Raw genomic sequence first — 21456 nt, forward strand, 5'->3', positions numbered from 1 at the left:
AGGCTCCTCCAGTCTTTGCTGGATATTTATTTCTCAGATATTTATTTATTGTTTAGGGAAATGATGGTTTATTTATTGTTTCAGGGCCTGCTGGTTGTCCCAGGGCTAGGCCACCAGTCTGGGTGCCAAATAAAGCACTCTCATCCTTTCTCTGCCTCAGCTTCTTTTCAGAGAAGGGGTTTCTGACACTCACAGTGGGGCTAGAATGGACTCTGCAGCCTTTGGCCACACTGGACCTCTCTCTGCTCCTACATTTTCGGGGTTCCTGGCCCACCTTTCCCAACTCTGGCTTGCTCAGTTGGTGGCTGCCATAGTAACCAGCAGAGTTCTGAGGCTGAGCTCCCATTTGCAAAGCTCAAGGTGGCTGGTCTGCTTAAATCAACCTTTGATTGTAAATGGAGCTCCATAGGCCCTCCTAGCCCCTTTCCTCTGGGCTGGTCCCCACCCCAGAGGTTTGCCTTCCTCCCACACAGCTCTCCAAGGACTTGGGAAGGGGGTTAGGGAGTGGGTGCAGTCAGAGAGGAAAGGCTGTGGGAGAACTGTCTCTGTCCCCTCTCAGTCTTCCCGACAGTGGCCGAGACAGACTGAGGAGGTAGTCAGGACAGGCCATGAGAGGTAGTCCTGGTCGGGTAGGTGGTCCATCAGCTGTGTTGGAGAATCAGATTCCTTAAGTTTCATGGTTCTCAAAGACATCTGGTTCTGTCTGCTCTGTGAATTAAGCTCCAAGAAACTCAGGCCCAGATAGTGGATAGGGTGCTTCCAAAGCAGCCAAGGTAGCCAGGCTGAACAGGGCTCAACCAAGCCCTCTGACTCTCACTCAGGGCCTGGCTCTCAGTGCCCAGTCACTGGGGCTTTGGCCGGCCCAGTCTGGCTTGGAGTTCCTGCATCATGCCGGAGTGTGCAAGGCCAAACCTGGAGGGGGAAGACAGGCCAGAGAGCTGGTCTCCAGGTGTCCACGGCCTCCTGCCCATCCCAGCCCAGTCACCTCACCCCAAGCTTACCCGTGTCCCAGGGGACTTCTCCTGGCTGGCACTGGAGTCCCTTCAGGGCATGTGGGGCTTGGCTCTGGAGGTCCCTCTGGCTGGAGAGGTCTCTGCTCAGGGGTGGACAGCTCTTCCTCTGGTGGGGGGCTGGCAGGCTCCTGCTGCTCAGAGGCAGGGATCCGTCGGAAAGAGGGCCGGGAGCGACGCCGCAAGGAGCTGCGGGACAGGAGTACACGGCTCCGAGGCACAGACACATCCAGGCAAGATGCAGAGAGGAGGGCCTGCAGGGATGGGAGCACTGGGTATGACGGGGCTGGTTTCAAGATCCTGTTCCGTTTGGCTCAGGACCCTGCCTGGAGCCCTCACCTTACTCCAGCTGCCATGAGCATCCTCTGGGGCACTTCCCACAGCCTCTTCTTGTGGTCCAGGCTCAGCTTCCGCTGGATCCTGATTCCTTGACTGGTCTTCCTGGCCCTGGATGTCCTCCAGGTCTTCTGGGTCAATCTTCTCGGCCTCTTCCCTGTGGTATCTAGTCACCTCAACATCTTCTATATCACAGGACATTTGTGCCTCTTCCTCAGGGGTCTGGTTCCCACGCTGCCCTTCACTGCCTTCTCCCTGCTCCCTTGCTTGCCATACCCCTACCTCTTTTTCCAACAGCATCTGCCCTCCTGGGAACCCCTCGGCTTCCACTATGGCCATGGTCCCCTCTGCCCCTGCTGCCTGGGAACCCAAGGTAAAACCATCCATCCCATAGCTTCCTTCTGTCACTACAGACTCCCCAACCTCCACCCACTCTCCCCCTGGCTCACCCTTCTGAGCCTCAAAAGCTTCCACTTGACCGCCTCTGCCAGTAACTTCCTCTGCTGAGCCCCCCAGGGCAAATTCCTGCCCACCTTTGTCCTTTCCCTCTGTACCTCTAGCTCCTGCACCTAGCTCCTCACCTCTGCCAGCTTCCTCTCTCCCTTCTGAGTCCCAGCCTCTCCCAAATGCTTCATCCCCAGCTTCCTTGGCCTCTCTTACAGGCCCTTCCCTAGTCCCAGCAGACCCTTCATCTGAAGCTGCCTTATTCTCCACAATCTCAGCAGTCAAAGAACTGGCCCCTGTATCATCCTCACTGTCCTGCAGGTTCGAAGCTGCCTCCTCCAGCCACCAGTCTCTCCTGGGAGTTCTGTCTACCTCCCAGAGCACTGTAGCCTCCACCTCCTCATCCTTGGTTTCTCTGGCATCTGACTCTCCCAGTGACCGGCCTGTCCCTACTTCTACCCAGTACCTTCCACCTAGTTCCTGGCTCTCTGCTTCACACCCTGCTTCCTTTACTTTGTTCCACTCTCTGCCTGCCTCCAGGACCTCTATCGGTGCAGACTCTCTGCCTCCTGCAGCCTTTCCCTCCCCCTCTTCAGTACCTACTTTTTCCTCCTGGGTATTCCCTCTCTCTACATCCTTTCTCTGGTTTTCCCAGGCTTCTGCTTCAGAGATATCAGGTTTTGCACAACCCATGTTCCTGCAATTATTCTCCAACCCCTTTTCTGTCTCCCCTTTGCTCAGGGCTGGAATGTTCCAGAGCTCTTCCTTACCATCCTGTCCTTCGGGTTGCTCTGTTGGGATCTGGAGACCTCCTATCAGCTCATGTTCCCAGTCTTCAGGGACCCAGTGCTTGGGGCCATCGTACTCTACCCCCAATTCCTCTCGACCCATCTGAGCTTCCTCCTCACTCCTTTCCTCCCTGAACTCCTTTTCGGGTCTGGTCTCTGGGGTTGCCTCAAAGTCAGCATCACCTTCAGCCTCATTTGCTACTTTGTCCTGGGACAGCTCAGCCTCATTTGCTACTTTGTCCTGGGACAGCTCAGCCTCTATGGCCTGGCCATTCTCTTTCTCCTTGGCCTCTTCTGCCTGCACCACCTCCTCCTCCAGACTGTCCTGAGGAGCCATGACCTCTGAATCTTGCCTCCCATTGGCCTCTTTCCCATCCTGATCTGCCTGGCCCTCATACCTGCCCCCTGCCTCCCATTCTGAGCCCTGGCCTTCCGCAGCCTCCTTCCCCGCTGTCTGGTCCTTAGCCTCTTGTCTCACTCCTTCAGTTCCCAGGGCCCATTTCTGTTTCAGGAACAGCCTCACCTCAGCCTCTCTGTTTTCATTCATCTCCTCCTTCTGGGCTCCCTTGGAGGCCTCCTCTATGGTACAGACTATCCTAGTACCCTCTGGGATGCTATCTCCTGGGACTGCTCCATATTCTGTCTCTCTGACTCCTAGGAGGTCCTCCCTGAATGAAGTTGTCCTGCCCTCCTTCCCACCTGAGGTTGTCCCAGTCTCCTCGCTGCCTGAAGTTGCCCCAGCCTCCTCCCCACCTAAGGTTGTCTTGGCCTGCCTCCTGTCTGAGGTTGTCCTAACCTCCTTTCTGCCCAAGGGTGCCTCATCCTCAGATTCTGCCCCTGGCTCTTGTGTCACCTGTGCCCTTGTGCTTTGGCCATCCCTCACCATAGCCACCACATATTCTTCCTTCCCAGCCTCTTTGGCCCCAGCCCCCTGGATCTCCTGTGCAACTGCCTCCTTGAGTGACTGTTCTGATGCCCTGCCATCCCTGCCAGCGCCGGCCTTCCCCTCAGGCTCTCTGCACCAAGTCCACTCTGACTCCACCCCTCTGGCCCCTCCTGGCTCTCTTGCCCTGACCTCTTCCTCCTCCTCCTGTTCCCAGGTTCTCAGTGTCTCTTCTCTGTTCACTTCCTGCTCATTGTTCTCCCAACTCTCCTGGGTTTGGCTGCTTCTGTCTCCGGCAGCCTCAGACCCTGCCTCAGAGTTCCTTCTGACCTCGAAGGGGGCGCTTGGCTCCTGGCACCTTGAGGCTTTGGCTGCCTCCCAGGCCCCAGCGTCTTGCCTATCTCCTTGAGACCCGTGGGAGCTGTCTTCTCCCCAACTCCAGGTCTGTTCTGTAGCTGAGCTTCCTTCCTGGTGTCTTCTAGACGCTTCAGGCCCTCTCAGTCCTCCATTCCCCTTGCTTTGGCTGCCTCTGAGGCTCTCCAGGGCCTCCTGAGCTTCCTCCTCTACAGTTTTCCCTGGCCTTCCTGTAGCCACTTCCCCCAGTTCCTCAGCTGCTTGTGCCTCCCTTCTCTCTGCAGTAGGGACCTCATCTCCTATAAGGTAGGAGACAAAGGAGCTGAAGGAATCCTAGAAGAACAGGAGGAGGGAGGGACAAAGGCATTAGGGGGAGGTCCAGCCCTCTCCTGGGGGCCCTTGGACAGAGAAACTCAGAATAGGAAGAGGGGTTCTGGGATCTGGGAGGAGGAAGACAACAGGATCTGCAGAAGTAATAGGAAATGGCCTAGATTGGGGGTACGTGTATGTGTTTTTGGAGTTGGGAGGATTGAAAGCTAGAAAAGATCAGGCTAGGAGGCTGCCTGATCTTAGGGAAAGAATCTCAAGTCTAAGGAGAGACTCAAAGGGAAGAGGGAAGGTGAGGCCCCGGGGAGAAGTGTAAAAGCCTCTGGCATCTCTTTGCCCCTCTCACCAGTGCCCCCCTCAAGGCCTGATGCAGCCCAGGGAGATGTAGCCGGAGGAAATCCATCCTGTCTGTCTCTGTGTGTCCAGAAAGCTGATAATGACCGTCCCCACCCACCAACATAAGCCCGTCTTCCCCGGGACCCAAGACACTTCCTCTTCCCCAGTCTCCCCCTGACGCATCTTTACCCCAGGCCCTACCCACCTTCCACAATGCCCACAGCAGCTTCGAGCCTAGGCTGGGAAATGAGTGTGCACCACACAGGGAACTCAGGGGCACAGTTGGAGGTAAAGGGCAAGGGAGGAAGCCAGAAAGGGAAAAAAATGGGAGCAGGAGACCTCAGAATTGGGGATGGGGGAGGGGTGTATGGCAACTGCAGCTCAAGTGACTCAGGTCTTGTATTCACACCTCAGCCATTTCCGCCACTCCCCCCAAGCCACAGCCACTCTGTGAGAGGAAGCTGGGGTTTGTGGTTCCTGTTTTGCCTGGGGACAAGGAGTGGGAGGGAGGAGGGAGTTGCTAAGAGCTCTGGCTTCTCATTTCAGGGTCATTAATGCTTCCCCCAAGGGAAAGGGGCTGTATTGGTGGCTTCAATGCCTGTTCTTTCATCTGTAGTCATTCGTGTGAAACAAAACTTGGCTAGGCTTTTATTGTGGTTATTTGTGTCTACCTCCCAACTTCCTGTGAGTTTCTTGAGGGCAGAGACCATGTATGACACATTGCTGAATTTCTAGAACCCTGCATGGGTGGTAGGACCCATTTTTCACTGGTTGAGTGACCTTAGAAGAAGACCAAAAGGAGTACATATCAAACAGCCCTCTGAGGGCCTGGTGCTGAGAAAGAGCTGATACGGGTGGGCACCAGCTATTGGAAGACCACAGAAGAGATTAGCAGGAGAAGGAGGTAATGAAGAAAATTCAGAATGCCGCTTTACCACCTCCAGGAAGGTAAGAGAATCCACTCCTTATTTGCGACTATGTAAAGTAACATTGATCAACAACACCACTTCCCCTAGTTCCCTTCCACAGCCCTACTTCCTAAATTTCCAATTAGAGAAATGAGATGAGATCACAGAATCAGAATATTGAGACTTAGAGTCATCTGGTCTAAGCACCTTTTGTGCAGGCAGGAATCCTGCAGCAGCCTGCTCAGCCAGCATCCGTCTCTTGTGCTCTAATTCTTATTGCTAAAAGAATCTCTGGAGTCACCTTTACATCTAACTTTGTATGATCATCAGTAACTTTCCTTTTTTGTATTTCCCTCTGTAAAACCAGGGTTTGGACTACTGCGATGTTCCCTGGTCCTAGGATAATTTGGGAACGGGATCTTTTAACACCTTAGATACTGCCAATAAATAATTCTTGAAATCCACTTAGGTGGGTGTTACCTGTACATTCAGTTACCTTTACAACCTGAGGGCAACAGACAGGCAAAAGAAAGACCGGAAGCTGTCCATCTTTGTTCCCAGACAGAAACGGTACTGTCAGAAATGAGGAACAAGGTAGCCATATTTGTTCCTGGCAAGTGAGGGCCGCGAGACCTGAAGCCGCGCACAACCATGATTAGTGCTGGCTCAACACAGTCACGGCCTTCGCGTCGCTAGTCTAACATTAAGGCTCTTCTTGCTGATCCCACCCACTTCAGTTTTAGACCAGCGATTCCAGGGTTTTCCGGGCCACTCTCGGTTCTACACACGGAAGCTGGGAAAGCCTTAAGCAAACCCAGTGACAAGACCCGGAGGTTGTGAGGACCTCCGAGCACGTGATGGGGGAACGCGCTGGTACTGTCACGTGACCAGCCAACCTGTTGTTGTTCCAGGTTGCGGAATGTTCAGCTGCTCTTAAAGGTACAGGCTTCAGGGACCCTTGCTTTAGAGGGGGCGGGGGCAGAATCTGACGGGCAGGGCGTGCTGGGGCGTGGGAGAGCGCCAGATGGGTCCCGGGTTTAGCGTAGTGGATCGCGGGACGCAAGTGCCTCAGAGAAGCCGCAGCTGGGACTGGCAGTGGGGCGTTGATCTTTCCCACATGTCGCAGACCCACGTCTTTCCCACCGGAGACAACTCTGAACTTTCGCTGACTTTGGACCCCTCGGGGAACCTGAACTTGATGCCATGGGAGGCTGTGCAGGCTCGCAGCAGCGCCTTTCGGATTCTGAGGGTGAGTTTTATGGACCACCCTTGCCCCGGGATCACCTGACAAGCTCGGGAGCCGGCTTGACTGTAGAACACTCGTGAAGTCATCCTACACCTGAGGGTCGTGTAGGGGTCATGCCTTCTTCTCGCCCTGTCAGGAGATGTGTCCGCCCCGGAACCTCGGCCCATTCTACTGGACCGGCAGGGCGCCCATTGGAAGAACGTGATCGGCTTCTGGTAAGTGGCCTGAAGAGTTCAACACAAATAAAAATGGGCAGAAACAGGGAGGCGACAGAAGAAAAGAGGGGGGAAAAGGTTGAGCTGCGGAAAAAAAGAGCTGAATCCACAAATATTTAGTGAACCAGTTGGCTTCCCTGAGGCAATATGTAAATTTCCCAAACTTAAATCGTTTACTTACCACCTTGGTGTTTTGGCCAGATCCTCATACGGGCTGTAGGATTATTTACTTGTTTTTATTCCAACCAATTAAGCCTTTACATTTGTAAGTATACATATTGTTTAAGGAAGACATTAAATCACTATTCTAGACAGAAAGCCAGTATTTTCCAAATGCACATTTAAATAAATACATAACTACTTTTTTAAGAAAATCCTCACCGAAGGATATGTTTTTATTGCTTTTAGAGAGAGAAGAGAGGGTGGGAGAGAAACTTCAATGTAATTGCCTCCCATGCATCCTGACAAGGGTGGGAACCCTCAGCATTTAGGTGTATGAGAGGACGCTCTAACTGAGCCACCCAACCAGGGCACATCACTACTTTTTAAAAGATCATTCTCCCACCTCCAAAAATCACTTAAGTACTGCTGAGCCTTGGGAATACTTCTAACACTTATCTAAACATCGAGGACTTGGGCGGCACACTGGGTTGGAAGTGACTTTCCATATGGCTCTAGTCACACAGCCTCTCTGAGCCTCAGTTTCTCAGCAGTGAAATGGGAAGAGCAATAGTACCCCTTCATAGGCTTGTGAAAAGGACACATGAAATCTCTGGTGCTGGGCCCAGGTCCATTCCCATCACTGAGTACAGCTCTGGGAGATGAGAATGAGCAAACAAGATCCTGCATGGACTTTGGTATTATCTTGTTCTGATCCCTACAGCACTCTGTAAGGTAGAAGAGAAATTTGTATGCCTACTTTGCACATGAGTAGACCGAGGCCACTCAAGTAGGAAGCAGCAGACTTGGGACCTGAACAGAGTCTTTTGGTGTCAAGTCCCAGGAGCTTTCTACTGTGCCACAGCGCACCAGAGACAGTGGATCAGTGGCTGAGAAATGCCCCAGGAACTGGTGGGAGCTCACAGGAACAGTCATCCAGGATGCCTTCCTTCTCTTCTTGGGAGAAGTCTGGGAGATTAGATGTGAACCCAAGTCTGTGATCCCAAAGCCCCTATTCCTAACCCTAACACTGAAGGAGATGAGGCCTGGTGTTAGAGAAAAAAAGTGAAAGCTAATTGAAGGAAAAGGGGAGGATCGGTGCTAGGATTGTGGATAGATTGTAGGCTAAAAGATTAAGATCTGTTCTTATATGTCAATTACGTCTCAGTAAAACTGGGAGAAAAAAAAAATCTGTCCTGCTCACTCCAGGCTCCTGGGCCTTTGCAACAACTTCTCTTACGTGGTGATGCTCAGTGCTGCTCATGACATCCTTAGCCACGAAAGGACATCTGGGAATAAAAGCCATGTAAGTGACCCTCCCTACCTCCACCACTGTGTTTAGTCCCTGTGGGAACTTGAGGAACTCACCCTGGGGCAGAGGCTCCCTTGAAAAACTCATGGAATGGGGTAGCTAAGGGTGGGGCAAGGGGCCAAAATTTCCCAGTCTCCCAGATGGCAGAGCACGAAGGGTGTTTAAGAATCAGTTAGTGCCAGGTGTACACACTCAGGTGTTGGTTGTGTAGAACCATGGTTTCTGGCAGAGTTTCTTAACCCTCACACTGTTAACATTTGGGGCCAGATAATTCTGTTGTGCGGCTGTCCTGTGTATTGTTGGATGTTTAGCAGCATCCCTGGCCTCTTCGCTAATGCCAGTAGCACCCCCTGTCCACTAGTTGTGACATTTAAGAATGTCTCCAGGCATTGCCAGATGTTCCCTGTGGAATCTAATCACCTCTGGTTGGGAACTTCTTGTCTATGAGGAGCTGGAGGGCATGTGCCCAAGCAGAGCAGCTGCCACCTTGCAGGTCCAACAGGGAATTTGGTCCAAAATCAGACTTTCTGGAAATCCAGTTTTTAATGAAAGTTCCTGAATGTGTTACCTAAGTAAAGTCCATTTACAGGGCCACGTTTGGCCTGTGGATCATTCTATGGAAACCTCCTTCCCATTGTACACATAGAGAAACTGAGGTCCAGAAGGCCAGTGCTGGCCTAAGGCCATCCTTCATGCAAGAGCAGAGCTAGGACTGGAGCAGGCCCTATCTGTCTAGACCCTCTTGCCACCCAGGGTGAGAGACTGTCTTTGTTCCTCTCAGGTAGACCCAGACCCAGTTCCCACCCCCCACAATAACTCATCTCGATTTGACTGCAACTCTGTCTCCACAGCTGTGAGTAACCATCTGGTCTTCCCCTGACCCCCACCCCTACCACCTCAGCACCCAACTGGGACTGTCCTAATTATAATAATGAAGACTGCCATTTCCTGACCCCATTCTGTGTGTAGCTGATCTTGGTTCATTTAAGCCACACGACAGTACTGTGAACTAGGCACCACGATCATCCCCATCTTCCAGAAGCTCAGAAAATGTGAATACCTTGATGCAGAGCTAGGACTTGACCCACGTCTGAATTCAGAGCCTATGCTTATAGCAGGTCTAATTAGCTAGTTTCTGTCTTTCCTTGGCTGCTGGTTCAGAGGTTTGTCCCTGGGAAGGTCTGGGGTCTCATTCTGTTCTCCTGTCCCAGGCAGTACTCCTGGCAGACATCCTCCCCACGCTCCTCATCAAATTGCTGGCTCCTCTTGGCCTTCATCTGCTGCCCTACAGGTCTGGGTGGGGATGATGGGAGGAAGGGCAGTTGATTGGTGAGGAGGCTGGGAGGGTGAAGGAGATGAGAGCCGGAGCTGACCTTCCCCTCTCCTCTTCCCCCTCCACTCAGCCCCCGGGTTCTCGTCAGTGGGGTTTGTGCAGCTGGAAGCTTCATCCTGGTTGCCTTTTCTCACTCGGTGGGGATGAGCCTGTGTGGTGAGCATGAGATTTTGTATCAGGTGGGGGACCCAGAGGAACTGCAGCTGAGCATGTGTGGGAAGTAGTGTCCCCAGCTCCCCAGAGGAAATGGGTTATCTTTGTAACCCTCATAAGCTACTAGGACTGCACAAGTAGGAGATGGGAGATGAGGTCAATTTGGAGGGCTAGGTGGAGGAAGGGAGATGGGAGGAAATGGATGGATTAGAGACTGAGATGCACAGAGGAACCAAGATTCCATCACGGGGGTGGAGAGGGTGTCCAGGAAGAGTTCTCACTCCTGGTTTGGACACTGGATATCAGTACCATTCCCTGTGAGAGGACATTCAGAGAGGGCTTGGTTCTACCCCAGAACTGGAGCTCGCCCATCTAAGGGTCTGGTTTTTTGCCCCTCTGAGCCGATGCAGAGGAGGCCATGGCCAGACACCTTAAGGGGTTGGAGCTATTAGGAAAAGGCGAGGTATGGCCACTGTCGTGCTTGTCCTCCCCCCAGGCGTGGTCTTCGCTAGCATCTCATCAGGCCTAGGGGAGGTCACCTTCCTCTCACTCACTGCCTTCTACCCCAGGTAAGCAAGCAGAGCAGGCAGTGGGGAGAGGAGGTCCCGCTACTGGCTTTGGTCCTTTTTAGTGCTCCAGTGTTCTTCTTCTCAGGGCTGTGATCTCCTGGTGGTCTTCAGGTACTGGGGCAGCAGGGCTGCTGGGGGCATTGTCCTACCTGGGCCTCACCCAGGCCGGCCTCTCACCGCAGCATACCCTACTGTCCATGCTGGGTATCCCCGCCTTGCTGCTGGCCAGGTAAGCTGCCCTGGGCTGGGTGGAGGAAGTATTTGAGGAAAGAAAACCAGATCATGATCCCTCCCAGTTCTGAGATCCCTACAGTCTTGTTATGAGGGATGAAGGTTCTGGACTCTGATAGCCTGGGTTTGAGCCTGGAGCTGCCACTTGTTAGCTGTGTGGTATGGGACAAGCTGCTTTACCTCCCTGACCCTCAGTTTCCCCACATCTCAAACGGCAGTTATCCTTCTTGCTTTCCTGTGAGGTGGTATGTGTGGCGCATCCAGTGCAGTGTGGTTCCCAAGGTGACTTGAGGGAGACAAGGGTGGGCTTATTAATTTTATGTATTTTTATGTGTATTAGGAAACAATTTTAACCAGTCAGTCAAACCTGTGATTTCACAGATTATTGCTTAGGACAAGGCCATGTAGAAACAGGGAATCGATTGAAAGGAAAGTATTAAGTAAAAAATAATATACACAGGAGGAATGTGGATATGACAAATAGCATGAAGACAAAACACAAGTGAAATTTTGAAAGTTCTAGTCTAGCACAGAATGACCACATAATAAATGGGAGGTAGAGCAATCATTACAATAATAATGTGGAGCAAACAGCTGACTTATGTAGTGTGAGCCAGGAGTCAAAACAAGGGCCCGGGGGTGGAAGCAACAAGGAAACAAGTTTCAGCTCCAGAGAAATAAGTGTTTTTCTACAGTTGGAGCTCTCTAGCACAGGCTGGGGAGCCCTCAGAGCAATGTAGAAATGAGGGGGCGCTGCTCTGGAAAGGAGTGGCCCTTCCCTCCTGACAGAGGCTCTTGGACCTTGTCTCATTCCACCTCCCCCTAGCTATTTCTTCTTACTCACATCTCCCGAGCCCCCGGACCCTAGAGGGGAGGAAGAGGCAGAGAGGGAAGCCCGGCAACCGCTGATGGGCAGTGAGGCCCCAGAGCAGCAGTCAAAGCCAGGTAGGAGGTGCAGGAGGTCCTCAGAGCGCTGGGCTCTTTCTGGGTGTTAGTCTTCCTCTCTAGAGTGGACAGTGGGAAGGGGAAGTGGATGTGTGTGGCGGTTGTGGTAAGAGCCAATCACATTCATCTATTCGAGAAATACTCACAGAGTGCTTACTATGTGCCGGGCATTGCAGTCACTGGGGGTGCCATGTAAATAAGGTAAGGAAATGGGACAGACTCTAACAACTGAATCAGAAGCATGCTTTTCACATACTGATAAGTGGACAGGATACAGTGATGTGCTAGAAGATGGCACTGGTGGGAAATGGAGAGGGCTTCTACTTAGAGGTGATCAGTGAAGGACTTTTTAAGGAGGTGTTGTTGGGCTGAAATGTGAGTGCAAGGAATCAGCCCCGTGGACATTGGGGTGAACAGGTTCCAGGCAGAGGGAACAGCAAGTGCCGAGGCCCTGCGTCGGGAACGAGCCTGGATGTTCAAGGAACAGAAAGAAGGGGCCAGTGCGGCTGGGGTGGGGACGTACGGCCACCAAGTTATGCAAGAGCTGTGAAGAGGTCTCTGCTGGGTTTTTTTTTTTTACTTGTGGTGAAATATACACAATGAAGTTATGTATTAATATGCCAACTTAACCATTTTAATTGCACGATCCAGTGCATTCACACTGTTGCACTGGCTGGCTGATTCTTTCCCGCACTCCTTGGCTTACTCTGCCAGCCTCACCTGCCTCTCTCTCCCTGCTCCTCTGCAGACTCCAGCACAAACCTCTCTTTTCAGGAGAAGTGGACTGTGTTCAAGGTATGGACGGTGGCTGTGGCCTGTCCCAATTGGTGGCCAGTGCCTGTCTCCGAGCCTTCCACTTATGTTATGTCTTCTGACTCGTCTAGGGCCTGCTGTGGTACATCATCCCCTTGGTCCTGGTTTACTTTGCTGAGTATTTCATCAATCAGGGACTTGTGAGTAAGGGCCGACAGGAGGGGTGTGGAAATAGAGATCAAGATGGGGACTCACACGTCCCCATTCATCTCCCCTGTCTGGTCCTTGCCACAGTTTGAGCTCCTCTTCTTCCGGAACACATCCCTGAGTCACGCTCAGCAGTACCGCTGGTGAGAACCCCGAGGTTGGGTGGCAGGATGGGCAGTCTGCTGGGAGGGCCTCGGGGAGGAGGCGCTGCTGTGTGAGCAGGCACTGGAGGGGCTTCCTTCTACTCCCTGCCCCTGTCTAAGGTACCAGATGCTGTACCAGGCCGGCGTCTTTGCCTCCCGCTCTTCTCTTCGCTGCTGTCACATCCGTTTCACATGGGTCCTGGCCCTGCTGCAGGTACCAGGCCTCTGGCCTTCGCTCCTTCCCCACCTTAGCTCCCAGCTTCCCCAGGCCCCAGTGCTTCTGTCCATCGGCAGGAAGTGTTTATTGCTTCCTGTCATGTTCATGTTCTAAGTGCGAGGACAGAAGGGTAGCGGGGCTGCACATCCACTGTGTCTTTCACAGCTAGGCAACCCTGGATGGAAATCCCAGTTTCTGTATTCGGGCTTTGTGACTATGTCCGGTCTCTGAAACAGTTGGAGCCTCAGTTTCCTCATCTAGAAGTCAGGCCAGGCTAACAGCTGCTTCTCAGGGTATTTTTAAGAAATACAGATGAGAAGAAGGGTAAAAAAGCAGTTAGAATCACTCATTTAATGATTATTTTGTACAAGCCTAATGCAGAGACATAGGCTTTCAAATATTTCTAACAATAAAAACACGTATAGTTCTTTTATTCTGCATGGTTAATTATAATAGAATCAGTGATATTGCACTCATCCAATTGTGTATCTCAAGACATTTCAACTATCCATGACAAAAGTAATTTACAGCTTTAAAAAAAACAAACACCTTTCCCTACGACAGTCTAAGAAAAGTACTTTTACAAAACCAGCATTTGTTGTTCCTTCAGCCCTGAAGGTGACTATTAAAATAAACTTTCAAATGTTATAGGAAAGTTTTTTACCCTTTTTAATTTACTTGAATCTATAACAAGATCTAGACTAAGTAGAGATTACACTCTAATGTTAGGAAACAGCATGCAAATATCCTCTAACTTTCTCCTTTACTTTTTTAAGCAGTAGCACCAGCCCAAGGCTTTGTTGCCCCAAAACCCCAAATGGTGGTGTCAACAATTCTTAACTTGGGACTCTTCCTTAGATGCTGCTGAAATGTGGTTTATGATTTGAGTTATAATCTCAACCAAAGCTGCTTTATAGAAATAGGGGCTTATAATCATTTAATTCCATTATAGAAACGGGCCTAACGCCGCAGGTGAAAGTGTGTGCAGTGTTTCGCAGGTCACATTAGTATTACCAGAGTGTGTACTTTTTTGGTCATTTTATTTATTTATTTTTTAATATATTTTATTGATTATGCTATTACAGTTCCATTCCCCCCTTCACTCCCCTCCACCCTTCACACCCTCTCCCACCCACATTCCCCCCCTTTAGTTCATGTCCATGTGTCATAAGTTCTTTAGCTTCTACATTTCCCATACTATTCTTACCCTCCCCCATCTATTTTCAACCTACAATCTATGCTACTTATTCTCTACCTTTTCCCCCTCTCTCCTCCTCCCACTCCCCTGTTGCTAACCCTCCATGTGATCTCCATTTCTGTGGTTCTGTTCCTGTTCTAGTTGTTTGCTTAGTTTTTTTTGTTTGTCTGTTTTAGGTGTGGTTGTTAATAATTGTGAGTTTGCTGTCCTTTTACTGTAATGTTTTTTATCTTCTTTTTCTTAGATAAGTCCCTTTAACATTTCATATAATAAGGGCCTGGTGATGATGAACTCCTTTAACTTGACCTTATCTGAGAAACACTTTATCTGCCCTTCCATTCTAAATGAAAGCTTTGCTGGATAGAGCAATCTTGGGTGTAGATCTTTGCCTTTCATGACTTGGAATACTTCTTTCCAGCCCCTTCTTGCCTGCAAGGGCTCTTTTGAGAAATCAGCTGAGACCCATCAGACTTGATGGGAACTCCTTTGTAGGTAACTGCCTCCTTATCTCTTGCTGCTTCTAGGATTCTGTCCTTCATTTTAATCTTGGGTAATGTAATTATGATGTGTCTTGGTGTGTTCCTCCTTGGGTCCAACTTCTTTGGGACTCTGTGAGCTTCCTGGACTTCCTGGAAGTCTATTTCCTTGGCCAGAATGGGGAAGTTCTTCATCATTCGTTCAAATAACTTTTCCACTTGTTGCTCTTCCTTTTCTCCTTCTGGTACCCCTATAATTCAGATGTTGGAATGTTTATAGATGTCCTGGAGGTTCCTAAGCCTCTCCTCATTTTTTTGAATTCTTGTTTCTTCATTCTTTTCTGGTTGAATGTTTCTTTCTTCCTTCTGGTCCACTCCATTGTTTTGAGTCTCAGTTTCCTTCCCATCATTATTGGTTCCCTATACATTTTCCTTCATTTCATTTAGTGTAGCCTTCATTTTTTCATCTAATTTGTGACCAAATTTAACCAGTTCTGTGAGTATCCTGATTACCCGTGCTTTGAACTGTGCATCTGATAGGTTGGCTATTTCTTCATCGCTTAGTTGTATTTTTACTGGAGCTTTGATCTGTTCTTTCATTTGAGCCTTTTTTTTTTTTGTCTCGGCACACCTGTTACATAGTGTGGGGCGGAGCCTTAGGTGTTTGTCTGGGCAGGGCAACCCAGTCCCTGAGTTGTGACGCTGTGTGTGGAGCAGGGGTCCGAGAGGGAACAATGGTGCTTGCTCTGCTCTCTGTCGGATTTCAGTCCCTTCCGCCGCTTCCCCCAAGCAATCTGGGCCCTTCTGGTGCTGACTCCCAAGCGGGTGGGTTTTAGTACATCCTGGGACCCTGTGGTTCTCTCCAACGAACTCTCCTGTGAGACTGGGAGTCTCTCCCGGCACCTCAACTCCCACAGGTGTTTTCAGTTGGTGGTTTGAGGCTTTATTTCCCAGCGCTGGGATCCTGGGTTGCAAGGTCTGACTTGCTTTCCAGTTTCGCCTGGTTTATCTGTGCATGAATGTAGGATCGCCCAGTTCCCCAAGCCACCTTGGGTGCTGGCACCCCTCCACAATCCACCACCTCATTGAGTCCTCCCACTGCCGCCTTGCATGCCTAGGATTCGCCAGCTGCTGCTTCGAGCACCCAGGGTCCACCAGCCACCGCTTTTTTTTTTTTTTTTTTTTGTCACAACCCCTCTCCACCTGACTCCGGCCCTTCTACTAGTCTGGATGAATGTGTCTACTTTCACTCCTTGGTTGTCAGACTTCCATACACTTCAATTTTCTGTCAGTACTGGTTGTTATTTTATTTCTAAATTTTTGTTGTCCTTATTTTGGTTGTGTGAGGAGGCACAGTGTGTCTACCTATGCCTCCATCTTGGCTGGAAGTCCCAGAGTGTGTACTTTTAAATGCAGATTTCTGAGCTCAGCTCAGATGGAATGAGTTAGAACCTCTGAGGCCCAGGTTTGTGTGGGTAATCCTTTTGTGCACCAAGTACGTGAACTGCCCTGGTGGCAACCCCTGGCACTCAGGGATGGGACATTGGGATCCCCTGAAGGACTGGGGCACAGAAGAGGGACCTACACCCCTGGTGTTAGAGAGGCTTCCTAAAAGAGGTGGGAACATCCAAGCCAGCGTTTCTCAACCTCAGCACTGGGGCCACATCATTCTTTGCTGTGGGCTGTCCTGTAGGGTGTTGAGCAGCTCCTCTGGCCTCCATGCATTAGATGCCTGTAGCAACCTGTGCGCCCACTGTGACAACCTAGAGCATTTCCAGACATTGTCAAATGTCCCCTGGGCAGCAAAATCAGGCCCAATTGAGAACTACTGGTCTAAATGTAGCCTCAGTATGGTAAGCAGGGAAAACTATCCTGGGAACCTTTGGGAGGAGAAAGGAGATCACAGGATTAAGTGACACTGATCCACACTGACCTGGGAACAGTGTAACCAGGGGAGCCCAAGCGAAGGAAGGTGTAATGGCATTCCAGGGGGTAGGAATGAAATGGGCCAAGGGGTGAGGGAGGAGACCTACAGGGTCTGAGGGCTGGAACAGGGTTGAGAGAAGACATGCCCTGGATCCCAGGGTCTGGTAGGCCGGCTGGATATTAGGATTTGACCCAAACCTGCCAGCCCTCTCCTTCATCAGCATCTCCAAGACTGGGCCTGGAAGGGAGGCAGCCTCCCTTTCTGCCTGCCATGGTTCCCGGGCTCAGCCCTCCCCTCCACCTCGACCACAGTTCTTCAACCTGGCCTTCCTGCTGGTGGACGTGTGGTTGAGCTTCCTGCCAAACATCTACCTCGTCTTCGTGATCGTCCTGTATGAGGGGCTCCTGGGTGGTGCTGCCTATGTGAACACCTTCCACAACATTGCCCTGGAGGTCAGTACCAGTCAGGCGAGGGCTGTATGTGGCCTTTTTGGGGAAAGCCAGGGCAGGGGTGTGGAGGGCTGAAGCTTCACCCCTGTTCCCTGCCCTCCTCAGACCAGCGACAAGCACCGGGAATTTGCCATGGCAGCCACCTGTATCTCCGACACCCTGGGGATCTCCCTGTCAGGGCTCCTGGCCCTGCCCCTACACGACTTCCTCTGCCACCTCTCCTGACACTGGGCTTCTTGGAACACAGGATACACTGATAGGTGGGAAGGCCAGACCCCAGGCCTATAGCCCAGAGCCCATCCATGAGCTCTGCCCCTGGACTTCGCTGCATGACTCGGCTGTAGAGAAGTGCTGAGGTTCCATTGTCCTTGGACAAGGGGCAGCAGCTTTCCTCACTCCATATTCACTTGGGGTCCTTCTTGGCATTATGCCCTCGGAATAAATGCTTCTATTATTGATTGACTCCTGTGCCATTTTTCTCCTTGAAACAAAATTTATTATAAATAAAGTAATACCAGCCCACATTGGAATATATATAGGAGAGTGTAAAGATAGCATTTTAGCAGATTTCTACCTAGTCTTTCAGGTTTCTTCATTCACTCACTGTATAAGGCAGTCTGTATACATTTTTCTCCAACACGTGAGCTTTTAAACATGCAGAGAAGTTGAAAGGATTTGTGCAGTGAATACTCATGTAGGTACTGCCTGGGTTCTACAGTGACCATTCTGCTCTTACTGCATCAACACAGCTTATTTTTTGTAATGCACTTCAAAGGAGGCTGGGAGCTGGCTTTCGGGTATTCTTCACACCGAGTCTCTCATTCTACTGGGTCAGCTGTGGCAGCTGTGAGGACCCTAAGCCCCCAGGCTGATGTGGCTCTAGTCCAGGCAGTGTTGGTCAACATCAGTGTGGCCTGCGGACTGCAGAACATTCTGAGGACCAACTTGGGACCTAAAGGCACCATGAGGTTGCTTGTTTCTGGTGCTGGAGACATCAGGCTTACTAACCGCAGTGTGCTGCTTCATGACATGCAAATTCAACACCCAACAGCCTCCTTAATAGTCAAAGTGGCAACAGTCCAGCATGACAACTGGTGATAGCACCACTTCAAATTTCTTAATTATTGGAGAATTGCCGAAACGTGGATCTTCATTCCTGAAGGTCTCGTCCCAAAATAATAACAGGATTTGAAGTTGCAAAGGAAAAGACACTTCAGTTTTTAGAACAACTCAAAGTAAGCAAAGAGATGGATAGGGAAACACTTGTAGATGTGGCCAGAGCATCCCTGTGTACTGGAGTTCATGCTGAACTTAAAGATGTCTTGGCAGAGGCTGTAGGTAACTACACTTTGACGATTAAAAAACAAGATGAACCCACTGACCTCTTCTTGGTTAAGATCATGGAGTAGAAACATAAATCAAACCTGTACAAGCTTAATCAGAGGTCTTGTTTTGGACAGTGGGGCATAGCATCCTGATACGAAGAAAAGAGTGGAAGATGCATACATTTTCACATGCAGTGTATCATTAGAATGTGAAAAAAACGTGTGGGTCAGTGGATTTGAGTGCAGGCTTGTGAACCAAAGGGTTGCCGGTTCAAACCCCAGTCATGGCACATGCCTGGGTTGTGGGCCAGGTTCCCAGTAGGAGGTGCAGGAGAGGCAACCACACATTGCTGTTTCCCTCTCTTCCTTCCCCTCTCTCTAAATAAATAAAATCTTTTTAAAAAATTCCTCGTAGAAAAAGAATATGAAAAAGGTGAATTCAGGCTTGTTTTTTTTTTTACAAGGGTGCAGAAGAGAGGAATTGGTAAAAACAAAGAAAACTCATTGAAGATAGAGTTTAAAAATAGAAATGAAAAGAGAAAGTCTGTGATGATTCAGATAAAGGATTCGTTATTAGTCAAAAGGGAATTGACCCATTTTCTTCAGATGCTCTTGCAGAAGGAGGCGGAGCTGCTCTCCACAGAGCTAAAAGGAGAAATGTGGGAAGGTTGGCTCTTGCCTCTGGTAGGGTAGCTCTAAATTCTTTAATGACCTAACTCCTGACTGGGACAGGCAGGACTTGTCTATGAGCATACATTGGGAGAAATGAAGTTTGCCTTTATTGAGAAATGTAACAGTCCTTGCTCGCTCTCACATTTTTGGTTAAAAGACCAAATGAGCACACACCCAAAGGTGCAATAAGATGTCTTAGGGGCTATTAAAAATGCTACGGATGACTGTGTAGTTCCGTGGAAGTGGCAATGGCAGAAGCCCTAAGTATAAGCTCAGTGTAAAAATACAGGCATGGCTCAATTTGGAGTTAAAGCATTTGCTGGTGCTCATCTGCTCATTATTCCCAAGGTTCTTGTTTAGAATTCTGGTTTTGACCTTCAGGAAACATTAGTTAGAGTTCAAGTAGAAGTTCAGAATGAGGTTAACTTGTGGGTGTGGACTTGAACACAGGTGAACCAATGGTAGCAGCAGAATTAGGTGTATGAGGTAGCTATTGTGTAAAGAAACAGCTTCTTCACTCCTGCACCGTGATTACCACCAACACTTCATTGGTCAATGAGGTCACACAAGCTGGAGTGTCTTCTCTAAGAGGTGGCATTGAAGCTTTCCTTGCATCATCTGAATCGTGAGTCCTCACGAGGGTGTCCAACCCAAGGCCATGGACTGTTATGAATGCGGCCCAACACAAGATTGTAAATGTACGTAAAACCTTTTCTTGCTCATCAGTTTTCATTAGTGTTTGTGTATTTAATGTGTGGCCCAAGCAACTCCTCTTCCAGCGTGTCCCAGAGACACCAACAGGTTGGGCACCCTGCTTCAGAGTCATCCTAAGAATACAGCTATGGAATTTCTGTCCAAGCTTCAAATGACTTTCAAAGAATTTCCTCATGTAAAGAAAGGAGAGAGCGCTGGCACCTGTTCAAATTCCAAAGTCCGAAATTATAATTAAAGTATTTTTTAAACTGCACTCAGTGTGTGCCGGTAAAGCAGACCATTTTCACCCAATAAACAGGATGTTTTGCTTTAGCTTCGGTAATACAAAAATACATGTTTGAGAAACACTGTTATCTCCCTTATTAAGTATTCCTTGAAAAACAAATTTTAATGGTTTAATAATGTCTCCTAATGATTTATTTTTAAGTTACCTAATGGTTCCACATTAAGTATTTAAGTTTAAATTTTTTATGCTAATATAAATAACACTCAAGTAACTTAAGTTATGAAAGCATCCGTTTCCTTAGTATAAATTGCTATGGGTGCTTTTGAAATAGCTTTGCTAAAATGCTCCCTAGGAAAGTTAAGTGGTAGTGGGTAGAGAGATGCGCGAACTAGAGGCAAGGGAGCTGAGAGAGCTGCAAGTATAATGTGGCAAAAACAAACACAGAGGAGGCAGAGGTAGGAAGGTGGCCGAAGGCACAGTGACTAAACTAGGCGAGATGAAAAGTTCGGGTAGACCATGTTTCTACACCTCTGAACATTTGTGTATGCTGAAATATCCATCCCGAAACCTCTAGTGTCATCTTTTTCTCACTCACATCAATCTCTCCATGTTTTCACAAAATCATTTTTATACAGTTGGTATATTTCTACAGTCCTCAAAGGTGAAATTGTGTTGCTAAGCTTTGTATTCTGAAGACTTTGCAGTGAATGTGCAATAAATGTGTTTAACTTGAAGAAAAGGTAGGAGGCTCACTTGAATACACTTCCCTCTACATGCTTCGGTGTGCACAATATTAACTAGAATCTAGCATTTTGTACAGTCCTTTTTTAGGTAAAATTTGTATATGGTAAAATATACAAATGGTTATGTATTTTTTAAGTAGCTGAGGTGGGCTTAGCAGTGTTTTCCATACTTCACTGCTACCATCTCTACCATATTTGCCACATCTATGCATTCCAGTACTTTCATTAAATGTTTTTCATAAAGTGACTAAGTTTTAATAAATTGTTATTTTAAAGGGAAACGATGTTACTATTGAAATCATGAGTTTGAAATGCTAGTTATATATTTTTCTCTGACACATTAAAATAAATACATGACTATGGTGTTTAAAATGAACACCCCAGTACCCACTGAGGCTACCCTATCACTGCTTGTGATGGTAGTGGCCCACACGCCTGGAAATATGGAGTGGCCCACACGCCTGTTAACATGATGGACATGTTAACAGAATGAAAATATGGAAATATGGACATGTTGACAGAATGAGCATTGGAGGCAGAGAAACCTGACTCTTGGGTCTCAGTTCTGCCATTCACTAGCCCTCTGATTTTGGGCAAATCCCTTCATCTCTCTGCCCCTCAGTTTCCCAGTCTGTCAAATGGGGATAACACTATACCAACACATCATAAGGTGGTTGTGGAAATTATGTGAGATCATGGGAAAGCACAGTCAGCACACAATAAATGTCAGCTTTGATCATGCTATGGTTTGTTTGAATCCTGCCTTTACCTTTTACACCGTATTATGCTGGTGGTTCTCAAACTTAAGTGGGCACCGGAGGACTTCTTAAAAATACAGATTGCTGGGCCCAGCCCCA

At 49.1% G+C, this 21456-nt stretch overlaps 2 protein-coding genes and 1 pseudogene across 4 annotated transcripts; 2 read left to right on the forward strand and 1 right to left on the reverse strand.

Moving 5' to 3' along the window:
- Positions 1 to 14: 14 nt before the first annotated feature.
- APOBR (apolipoprotein B receptor) lies at positions 15 to 6799 on the reverse strand. 2 transcript variants are annotated; one of them, XM_045848843.1, is made up of 4 exons: positions 6671 to 6799; positions 1350 to 4148; positions 1002 to 1264; positions 15 to 912 (listed from the first exon to the last, which is right to left on the reverse strand). In XM_045848843.1, exons 1-4 carry the CDS (start codon positions 6797 to 6799, stop codon positions 843 to 845), a joined length of 3261 nt encoding a protein of 1086 aa, XP_045704799.1. In that variant the 3' UTR covers positions 15 to 842. The 2 variants fall into 2 exon arrangements, with proteins under 2 accessions (XP_045704799.1, XP_045704801.1); XM_045848845.1 differs by lacking the exon at positions 6671 to 6799 and adding an exon at positions 4489 to 4730.
- CLN3 (CLN3 lysosomal/endosomal transmembrane protein, battenin) lies at positions 5296 to 17375 on the forward strand. 2 transcript variants are annotated; one of them, XM_045848847.1, is made up of 17 exons: positions 5296 to 5426; positions 6298 to 6325; positions 6513 to 6635; positions 6769 to 6847; positions 8216 to 8312; positions 9100 to 9171; positions 9530 to 9609; positions 9722 to 9807; positions 10301 to 10373; positions 10459 to 10602; positions 11431 to 11549; positions 12298 to 12344; positions 12434 to 12502; positions 12597 to 12652; positions 12773 to 12866; positions 16782 to 16922; positions 17025 to 17375. In XM_045848847.1, exons 3-17 carry the CDS (start codon positions 6590 to 6592, stop codon positions 17142 to 17144), a joined length of 1323 nt encoding a protein of 440 aa, XP_045704803.1. In that variant the 5' UTR covers positions 5296 to 5426; positions 6298 to 6325; positions 6513 to 6589; the 3' UTR covers positions 17145 to 17375. The 2 variants fall into 2 exon arrangements, with proteins under 2 accessions (XP_045704803.1, XP_045704802.1); XM_045848846.1 differs by having other exon boundaries at positions 5297 to 5426; positions 6124 to 6325.
- A 306-nt stretch (positions 17376 to 17681) lies between these two features.
- Positions 17682 to 19545, forward strand: LOC123825453 (annotated as a pseudogene).
- Positions 19546 to 21456: the final 1911 nt, after the last annotated feature.

This window comes from Phyllostomus hastatus, unplaced genomic scaffold, assembly GCF_019186645.2.
Source record: "Phyllostomus hastatus isolate PE091 unplaced genomic scaffold, TTU_PhHast_1.1 phas_contig_64, whole genome shotgun sequence".
In the NCBI taxonomy this organism is placed as follows: domain Eukaryota; kingdom Metazoa; phylum Chordata; class Mammalia; order Chiroptera; family Phyllostomidae; genus Phyllostomus; species Phyllostomus hastatus.

Bases quoted from the DNA above. Each gene is read 5' to 3' on its own strand.
- CLN3 (XM_045848847.1), top strand. From the start codon at position 6,590: ATGGGAGGCTGTGCAGGCTCGCAGCAGCGCCTTTCGGATTCTGAGG. The intron at 6,848-8,215 runs GTAAGTGGCCTG...TGCTCACTCCAG, and splicing joins AAGAACGTGATCGGCTTCTG to GCTCCTGGGCCTTTGCAACA. The intron at 9,610-9,721 runs GTCTGGGTGGGG...CCCTCCACTCAG, and splicing joins CTTCATCTGCTGCCCTACAG to CCCCCGGGTTCTCGTCAGTG.
- APOBR (XM_045848843.1), bottom strand. From the start codon at position 6,799: ATGGGCCGAGGTTCCGGGGCGGACACATCTCCTGACAGGGCGAGAAGA. The intron at 1,265-1,349 runs GTGAGGGCTCCA...CCATCCCTGCAG, and splicing joins CTCATGGCAGCTGGAGTAAG to GCCCTCCTCTCTGCATCTTG. The intron at 913-1,001 runs GTAAGCTTGGGG...TTCCCCCTCCAG, and splicing joins AGAAGTCCCCTGGGACACGG to GTTTGGCCTTGCACACTCCG.